This window comes from Solanum dulcamara, chromosome 3 (assembly GCF_947179165.1).
Source record: "Solanum dulcamara chromosome 3, daSolDulc1.2, whole genome shotgun sequence".
Taxonomy (NCBI): domain Eukaryota; kingdom Viridiplantae; phylum Streptophyta; class Magnoliopsida; order Solanales; family Solanaceae; genus Solanum; species Solanum dulcamara.
In genome coordinates, this window is record NC_077239.1 from 61,940,925 (window position 1) to 61,951,640 (window position 10,716).

Consider the following 10,716-nt stretch of genomic DNA (forward strand, 5'->3'; position numbering starts at 1 on the left):
CATGTGAAGGAGTTTAGGTTGATAGGCTTTTAATGGACGTGATGATACAATAAGGAAGTATATGTGCTCCTTATGCGAGGTAGTAACTTATGATAAAATCTTTAGGTAGAAGAGGGCTTTAAGCGTTAGAAAGATAAGTGTGTACCCAAGATAGTATAGTATATAGTCGTATGAGACTCTAAGCTTATGACTTGCTATGTGTGCCTAGTTAGTATTCTTGAGTAAAGTGAATATATGACAATTTAGAGGATATGGAATAGGTCCACAAACATAGAATTCCGACTTCAAACTTAAGGGGGAAATGATAGGGTGAGGAACCAAATCAGGTCTTGAAAAATCAAATAGTGCTATGTTAAGAAAAAACTATGATGGAATAACAATTCATTCCCTACACTAGCGTACTCCTCGGATTTCATTCGTTATGATGCCCTGCTTATGTCTCGCATATCAACATTATGCTCAGGACCTATTCTGATGCACTTCATACAGATTCATGTTCATGCTTAGTTCATATAATAAGAGGCAATAATTTCAGCACAATGGCCTCAATCTTACTCCATGAAATGATGAATACCAACCTTATGATATGAAACCCTTCATATATGCAATTATGTTTCACACTATGCTTAGTCCCATGAACTTATCAACTATAAAGTTATTGAGTTTGTTTTTCTAAGTTATTCCATTGCATGCTCATATTTTAAAAGCTTCTGCATTAATCTGTACTTAGTCTTATAGTATGCCAAGTAGTGGCGGAGCTAGACTTTTGAATAAGGGGGTTCAAAATTTGAAGAATTAGATATACGAATTAGTCAAAGGGGGTTCGACATCTACTATATATACATAAAAAATATTTTAACCATGTATAAATAGTATAATTTTCTGTCGAAGGGGATTCAATTGGCCTCCCTGAATAGAAGGTGGCTCTGCCCCTGATGCCACGCCAAGGGTTCACTCAGGCCACCAATGATTCTGAGTGCCGGTCATGTCTAGGGTGTAAACTCGATCATGACAAGTAAAGACGACAAATATTTGAGACGAAGGGAGCATCATATAATTATGTTTCCTTAGTACTCCATATGTTCACTTTTACTTGTTTACTTTTATAAAAATAGATTTTCACTTTTACTTACATTTTTAACATACTAGGAAAATACAATTTTCTTTTTCAATTTTACCCTCAACATTATTTGCTTATTCTCCAACTATTTTCCAAAACCTAAAATTATACATCAATTAATATGAGTATAGTGATAAAATATTCATATTAATTTTTTTTTAAGGGACATACCAAGTACAAGGTGGAGAAGTAAAAATGAATGGATGGAGTATTAATTGGAATGAAAGAGTAAAACATTAGTTAAGAGTAATTGGTTAGAAGATCAATAGAAAACTTCACATAATTGTAATTAATGCTACATTAATCTGCCCTGCGAAATTCTTAATCATTACATCTGAAAAGATCAAATTTCTAGCTACGCATCAATTACTGCACATGCCAGATTTATTGATGATATACATGTCTCCTTTGGTTCTTATAGTCTTCATAGCTCTAGCACCACAACTGTTTAAAAAAGAAACAGGAAGCAATCAGATTGATGAATTTATCCAATGATCATACTTGAATCACAAAAAAGAGCTAATTATAGGGGTTAATGAGTCTTACATTCAGAATCAGTGGTGATCCAGTTCAATTTTGGGCAATGATCTATGTGTATGGGAGTTGAGTTTACAGAAGCAAAGTTTATTTGAATGGATTGTTCATGATTCTTTGTAGTTGAAGAGTTAGGTATTGACATGGCTGAGTAAGTTGTGGAGCAACTTTCAGCATCCCATCTAAAGCTGATTTTGGGGGAATCATTACTCAGTTGATCATCATCTGCTACTGCTTTCAATGTTGCCCTGTTCCTGAAATTGAATATCTGCAACTACACACCATGTAAATAACCATTAATTTCCTGGTAAAATGGTCATACTATATATATATATATATATATATATATATATTTGTATGGTGATTACAATTGCAGAGTCAAAATTTTCACTAAAGAGTGTCAAAATATAAAAAAATAAATGTATAATGTTTTTGCCTAGCTACGCAGTGTAATTTTCCAACGAACGAATGTTGGTTAACACCTTCAAGTACATGTGACTCTGTCCTATGATATATAAATATCGGGTTAATTTCTCTGATCACTCACTCAATTAATAGTTATTAATTTTAATTATTTTAATAAAAATAAATAAATAATAGTTATTAATTGAGCGGTCATTTGAAAAATGAATGTTGTAAATATGTATATATAGTTGGTAAGAAGAATAAAGGCCGTGTCTGTTTCGTACCTTGACACATGGACACAAATATATATGAGGTTGTGGAAATATGATTGGTAGAAATAAAAAACTTTTGATACTTTGTAATTTAAAACAAGTCATAAGTATTTATTTGGTTATAAATTATTAAAAAATAAAAATTTTAAAATTAAATACATCACCGAAATGGACAAAGAAAGTAATAAATAATATACGTTGTTAAAAGATAAAAAAAGAAGAAGAAATATTCACCTTTCTGGTTATGTATTTGGTTCCCTTGTCAGTTTTGGCAGCAGCAGCCCATCTTAGTAGCTCTTTCATCTTAGAGATACTCATCTTGGTTTTATCTCCCTTAATTGTTTCTGCACCATCTTTATGATCATTTGTTGAATCATGTGTAATGGGCAAAATTTGGGTAATATTTCCTACAACTGTCGAATCTGCTTTGTGAGAGAGTTTAAGGTTCTCTTTTTTCATCTTCATGCAGTATTCAAAATGTTGTCTCCTATGGTAACTTCCTACTCTCCTTAACTGAATTGTGCTATAAAAATACTCCTTCCCAATATCCTTTCTGCACAATATATTGAATAAGTTGATGTTTTTGCTTCTTGAACTGCTTTGATCACCTCTTCTTCTACTACTCCCACGACAGATCCCAAACAACACAATATCTTTTGATGGTTTCGCTTTCTGATCTGAAAACCAGATTTAACAAACAAACAAAAAAAGAAAACGGAGTTTAGCTTCTCTATATACACTCAAAAAAAATTATACTATCATGTCGCTTATAAGGTAATTACAAGAAATTTTGAGTTTTAACTTACGATTGACAGTTTCTTTGTTGCTTATAGAAGTGGTAGTCTCATTTGCAGTCTTGAAAAGCCTTTGAAGGATCTGTTATATAAATGAACAAAGTGAGCGTAGATATATGTGATGGTGAGAAATTGGATAATCTGATGAGAAAAATAATAAGAAAGCTAGCTCACCTGCATGTTAGGATGGAATATATTTTAATTACTATAAAGAAAGTGGAATCTTGAGTGTAAGTGTACTTGGGACAATATTTCTGGTCAAATAGACAACGCAGCAGAAATCTATCTGTGCTATCTCTAATGCACCAAAGATTCCTGTCTTTGGTTATAATACAAACTTTCAATAGAAGATGCTGACAAAAATGTGGTAATAAGACACGAGCAGAATCCGAGACAACCAGGCAATGAAATGAGGGATAGTTGGCTTGTAAATATTTCTAAGGGCAATAAGAGACTTTATAGTTATACATGATATAATTAAGTGGACTGCTCATGTGGTTGTTACTAATTAAGTAGATCTTCAAAGTAATTAGGAGGTACTAATTAATGAAGAGAGTGCCAATTAGAGGTTGGATGAATTTGAGCCTTGGTGGCTACAATTTTCACCAAACACATGTAGGGTTACTGTTGCTTCACCTTTGGTGGCCTTCAATATGTGGGCCGTCTTCGTTTCTTTGAACCTTTTTTTTTAAAAATAAAAAATAAATTTGGGAGAAGGAAAAAGGAATTAATGAGAGGATTAGAATAGAACTCTCACCAATAAAATAAAAGTTTGAATAATCAATTTATCGAGCTATTAAAGTTACTTTGAAGTCTTAGGCCCTTGCTTGGAAATATTTCAAAGAGGAAAGAAAAAATAATGTATATATATATTACAAAAGAAAGTATATATAGGGCATAATATATATAGACATATCATTTAACATGGCCTCATATAGTATTTATGTTCTCTAATTGGGTGTGCCTACTAGGCATTTAAACTATTATAGTTGGACAAATAGACACACGACTTACTTAGCGTTCTATATGGCAAAACTGCATCTTACATATATTATGTCATGTATGACGTGTGTGTTTATTTGTGCAACTTTATACAAATTTAGTTATCTACTTGTGCACACTCAAAATTAAAAAACATAAATATAAGTTGAAATCAAATTAAAGAGCATATTTAATAATACAGTATATATAGTGTGCTAAGCTCCAACTATGAGCCCGTTTGGATTGGCTTTAAGTTGGTCAAAACCAACTTAAAGCCCCTTTTCAGCTTTTGGACGTGTTTGCCTAATGCTAACTTTAAGCCAGAAAGTTCTTAAAGTCAGTCAAAAATGAAAAGTTAGAATTTCTAACTTTTTTTTCTAAGTGCTTAAAGTCATTTTCTTTGACCATGGAAATTACTTTTATATCCCTTATATTTTAACTAAATTCTCAAACTACCCTTTTTATTCTTTTAACCCTAAAATTTACATAATTTTTTTCATTTAAGCACTTTTATCCAAACACTCAACTGCTTATTTATAAAAATAACTTTCAGCACTTTAAATTTCTAAAAACACTTCATACATAAAAAGTTACTTTTTTTAAGCACATCCAAACGGACTCTATGTGTCAAATTCAGGAAGAAGACATACTATATAGGGGCTATTATATATTGTATATAATTTTATACACCTTGTGTTTTTACAAGAAGTTTTCACGGTTTTGAACTCATGACTACCTACTTTCATATTTTTTCCTATGAAACTACTTGGTCTATTTACATTTAGATTGATCTGACTCAGGCTTAGAAGACAAAATTCATGAGATATCATAAAAGACAGTAATAAAAGTAGAATTAAGATTAAATGACTCAAACTTGGTAGTAAAAGTAGATCTCTCTCTTCAACAGTGTTTTCTTTCACAGTAAGAAATAATTGAATTAGGCTCAGAGCACTAAACTTCCGGGTCACAAGATGTCGGTCTTATAAACATGAATGGATTTATTCTTCTAATTGTACTGAGCTCAAAGTGGAAAGCTTTGAAGCATGGGGCCGTATCAAAACTGAAGAGTTCAGGTCCAATTATTGGGCAAAAAAAAGTCTTGTTTTGTTCAGATTAATTGCAAGTAAATCAACATGGAGATTTGGAAGTTGCGATACCAATTCTGATAAATCTTGGTGAGTAGTTGAGAGTGTACAATCTTGAAAAAGATTTGGCAGCTTCTGGTGTGATCTCAAAACAACAATAAGAGTGTGTTTGGTATATGGAAGAACATTTTACAGAAAATCTTTTCAATTTCACGTTTATTTGGACAAAATATTTTGGATTTTTTTCAGAAAAAATAATTTTCTCAAATAATGAAGAAAATGACTACTCAAATGAAAGTAGAGAAATCAAGTTCTATAAGTCTTATTTTAAGTTTATTGTCTCCTCCCACCCATTCAATGACACTAACCCCTAAACATTGATCATCCCACCCACGATGCCCTACTCCCATCCCTATAATATTTTGCTAATTTTTTTATAAATATTTTTACTAAAAAATAAATAAGAAATCTACTTATCTTTCAAGAAAATATGGAAAAATATTTTCTGTAATGACTCTGAAGGTTATTTTTGGTAATTTTTATAAAATAACAATTTTACCCCTCTCAATAGTTGTCCCGCATCATGTTTGATCAGTATTCAAAGTTGATTTTGAGAAATTCCTTAAAAAGTTAAGATTTTTGAAAAAAATTGAATTTTAAAGGCTTAAGTTGTGAAATAGTGGTATTCGAAGTCATTCGAAATTTCGAGTCTTGGATTGAAATTTCGTTAATTCCATCAGCTCCGAAATGTAAAATTTGATCTAGGAGTGTTGAATGAATCAGATTCGGGGTTATATCGAGGATTTGAGGTTCTAAGTTGGAAAAGATTGAGTTTTTGAGGTTAGAGTTGACTTTGGTCAACATTAGGAGTTCAGATGTTCAAAATTCACTTCCGACAACTCTGTTGGATTCGATGAATGATTTTAAGAATAAAGAGAGTTCCTGTGTATTTTTTCGAAACCTCTGAGGGAGTTTTGGTCTTTTTGGGGCAGTCACGATCCAAGTCTAGGGCCTATACGTGACACGACGAATGATACACCCGGAGGTACCTCACCAAAGCCTCTTAGCATTCAAAGCATCTCATTGGTAACGATAAACAATAATAAAAAAAAAACATTTTTTTCCATTTGTGTCCAAACATACCTCTACTAATAGATTTGACGGGGGCTAAGACATGTCCCTAACTCACTCTTAAAATAAGTGTCAAGAAATGCCTTAATAAAAGTCTTACTATTCTACATAACATAAGTTTAGAATAAAAAGGATGTTGTTCCCAAAACATGGAAAATCACCACAAGCAATCTTCAACTAACTCGAGCTAGCCACATGGAGGAGGTCGAGAAGTGACGTCGGTTCCTACATAGTGATATCATGTAGGCAAAAGTATGCGTTAGTACTTTGAATGTACTAAGTATGTGAGTATGCAATGCAATGAAGAACGTAAGCAAGCAATATGCATAAGTGAATGTATGAATTAGACATCATCATATAAAATCTTAAAATATTTATTTTGTAAGGAAGTGACCATAACCAACATTTAAGACCATGCGAGCTATTACATGGAATCCAATATAAGTCCCTACGTTGTCATGGGGAGACTACTTGCCGGGTAGAACTCCATTCAGATTACATTCAATTATTTAATATTTGGTGGCTACAAAGGCCGAGCCGACAAGGGCTCCTATGGTGGCACATAGTTAATGCAACATGAAACTTTACCTAAGGACCCCTTAGGTCGAGTCCCATCTACATACTTCATTCACTGCTAGGTCAAATCCCACAGAATAACATTTATATATCATAACAACATAAGCATTGTATAACTTTAGACATCAAATCATCATCGGTGGAATAGCTCATTAAAACTTTCGGTTTATAATATCATCATGACTACCATGCCCTATTTACCGTTCTACTAATGAACCTTGATTTATAAGAAAATTAGGTCTACAATCAGTGATGGCATTCCGGATATCATGCTAAAAGGACCTTCCATTTTGGAAAAATGTTCAAAAGCATTGACGGCCTATAGGGAGGTCAAACATGTCACATCATAACCTTAAACATTTCATTTGATTCAATGTGAGAATTGTCCTTTCACATTGAAACCTTACTTTGGCTAAGAAGCCCTTTCATTATCATTCAATCATTTTACAAGACTCCCTTAAACATAGACATTTGCTTCATAACTTTCATTTGGAGTAAAACTTTCAATTTAACTTCATTTCAACATACGAAGACTTGGTGGGTTCATTTCATATAACTTTCAAATACATTTAAAGAATACTTGTATGCATGGGAATGATATGAATGCATCAAATCCAATATCTTAAAAACAACCCACCATATGCACTTTAAAACTATCTTTCAAACCTTCATATAAGTACCTTGATAAACCATTCATTTCATGTAAATAAAAAATAACATAATTCAATATAGGTAATAAACTTCAAATATTCAAGAATCTATACATTTGGAATTGTTGTACGAAAATCCATAAAAACTCATCACTTGGAATTGAGAGTCAACATATATCAATAAAAGTAAATAAACTTCAAATATAACATAATCTATGCATTTGGAACCATCATGTAAAACCCCATAAGATTTCATCATTTAAAATTGATATACAAAGTTGAGAAAACATTTGGGCTCTATGGGTGGAAGAACCAATGGATGAAAACCCACATACCTTGGAGAAAAATTCCCAAATGCAAGCTTGAGAGTAATGGAGACTTGAGGAACCTTGAATGGAACCCTAGATTTTCTTCTTGAAACCCTTGGAAGAACTTTGAGAGGAGAGGATTTAGTGTTTTAGTCTAATTGTGAGAAAATGAGAGAGTTAGAAGGTTTAGGATCTTTAGATAGGGGCAATTTAGTCCCCAAAACGACCTCATTTTGGGTTAAATACAAGAAAAGACAAATGAACCTCAAAATCTAGAAAACGGGCTAAAAACCCTGTTGGCGCTACAGTGGCGCACCGCGCCAAGGGCTAAACTACTGAGGCTAGTTTCAGACGCTATAGTGGCGCCGGGCGCCACTGTAGCCCCAGGCCTGAAATTCCTACAGTAATAGTCTATAGTAAAATGATCATAACTTTTGATTCCAAACTCAGAATGAGGCAAACTCAGTGGCATTGGAAAAAGGACTCAAATACCTTTAATTTGGTAGGTCATGGAACACCTAATTCGTAAGATATTAGGAGATATGGTCATTTGGAGTTGATCCTTATATGACCTCATTCGGAAACTTAGCCGATAGAAATTCTTTGGATTCGGCTTAGTGTTAGAGGTCCCTTATGACCCTAAACACATCTAACACACTTCAATTACTTAAGAATTTATCCTAACTCATATATACAACTAGAAGTCATTGAGTTCGATCCTATACGCATATGAAAAATTGTTTGGGTCTTGGCATAGAATATTTTGGGGTGTTACAATATCTCCCCCTTGGGAACATTCGTCCTCGAATGAGAATCATTAGCATAGAAGGGGACATGGCACGAGGAATAGCAACCCAACATATATACAATGACACTTGAAATGCATCAAACATGAAATCTTTAAACTTAAACATAAAACATAGCTTTTAAATTCAACTTCATGAACATGCATGCATGCATATGAGGACTTTGGAAAAATTGAAACATAGGAGCCTTAAATATTTGAGCTTGGATAACTTAGTGACTTAGGCTTGTGTAGAGTGAAACATATGAGGGTAACGTTTCATTATATCCGTTTCCACTTCCCATGTAGCGCTTTCAACTTGTTGATTTCTCCAAAGGACTTTGACAGATGAAACTTTCCTGTTCCTCAATCTCTTAATTTGTCGGTTCAAAATTCCAACCGGAACCTCTTCATAGGTCGAGATTTCTTCAATAGTTACTACTTTCAATAGGGCGATGAAACTAGGATCACCCTCACATTTTCTAAACAATGACATATGAAACATCGGATGAAAAAAGGCTAACTCCAACGACAAATAACATTCATAGGCCACCTTACCAAAAAGCCTTAGGACCCCATACCACTATAGGAAGATCTATTCCAAGAGTATTACCCCTTAATACCATATTTCACAAATCTCAAGACCAAATAAAGAAACATCTAGTATATCGTACATTCACCCTTATGCCAGCAACATTATATTCAAGCCTAGTTCTATAATCACTCTAATACAATCACTTGAAACCTTTAACAAAAGTCATCAATAGCCTACTATAATCACTCATATATTTACAACCACACATTCAAGCCTACCATTCTAACCACTTTATGGCTCTTTTGAAGTCAACGTCACTTAGTGATTGTTGTGTCTACCTTAGTATCTCTATATCCTCAATGGTATTCACTCCTACCAAAGGTCACACCAATATACTCTTACCTATCTATTGCACACAATGAGGTATCGTCTATCTCTTCTTCCATGACTATAACCTTAAATGGAACAAGCATACCATAATTATCACAATATGGAACACCCACTCTACCCTCAATCTTCCCTAACTCATCCATCGAGATCTATGAACTCTACTCAATATCATTTCTCTTTGTCCATCTATATTGGGACACACAAGCAACCTTGGTAATGGCATACTCCATCTCTCCCTTGGGAAAAGACTTCTACATTCTTATCTCCCACCAATTACTTAAACTTTACCAATAATGGGTTAAGGTTTTGTTTTACTTAGCGTCTACTACCAAACACGATTCGGACCGAATTTGCACTACCATAATCAGAACCACTCAACCTTACCCCTAATCTAGCCAACCGATCAACATCCTTTATAACCCTTTCTTTTATTCATCAACATGAGGCACACTCCATATAAAAACCCTACTAAGTGCATCGGCCATACATTGGTCTTATTCGGATGAGAATTCACACTCATGTCATAAAACGCATTAGCCATGGGAGCTGACTCAAGAGAAGGACTTTCAAAGTTGATATCTCTAACCCTTAGAAATCAATATTCGGGCCTTAAGAAAGGAAATGAACTAACCCTTTACTACCGAATCATGACCCTTCTATTCAAGAATAACATCAAAATCTGCCATGCCAAGATCAATAAGATCACAAGGAACAACTTTGTGAAAGATAAACACGGGACAACCCTAATAGATTTTTTTTCTAACAACAACCGACTCACCATGGGGGTAGACACCAAATAGGGTTCCAATAATATTTTTAGATATACATCAAACCACTTAGCAAGAAATAAAGCAACAACCTACAAATTAGTACCGGATCTAATAATGCATGTACTTCAAAATCAAAAACCTTTAACTTACCAGTCCCAACATCGAGAGAATCCTCTAACTCCTGATAAATCTGAAAGGCATATGATCTTTCTTGGCGCTGACTGTCATCCGATGTAGTAGCACTTTGATCTGGACGACCTATAGTCTGGGCCAGAACCTAAGGTCTAGTACCACTCCTACACTCCCTTTCATAATGACCTGACTTTCCACACCTATAGCAAGCATCCGACCCCACTAAGTACTCTCCCTTATGGTTTTTGC

At 33.9% G+C, this 10,716-nt stretch overlaps 1 protein-coding gene across 2 annotated transcripts; it reads right to left on the minus strand.

Moving 5' to 3' along the window:
- Window positions 1-1,375: 1,375 nt before the first annotated feature.
- On the minus strand, window positions 1,376-3,539 carry LOC129881674 (uncharacterized). 2 transcript variants are annotated; one of them, XM_055955799.1, is made up of 5 exons: window positions 3,300-3,539; window positions 3,138-3,207; window positions 2,566-3,008; window positions 1,667-1,922; window positions 1,376-1,564 (listed from the first exon to the last, which is right to left on the minus strand). In XM_055955799.1, exons 1-5 carry the CDS (start codon window positions 3,303-3,305, stop codon window positions 1,545-1,547), a joined length of 795 nt encoding a protein of 264 aa, XP_055811774.1. In that variant the 5' UTR covers window positions 3,306-3,539; the 3' UTR covers window positions 1,376-1,544. The 2 variants fall into 2 exon arrangements, with proteins under 2 accessions (XP_055811774.1, XP_055811773.1); XM_055955798.1 differs by having other exon boundaries at window positions 1,667-1,928.
- Window positions 3,540-10,716: the final 7,177 nt, after the last annotated feature.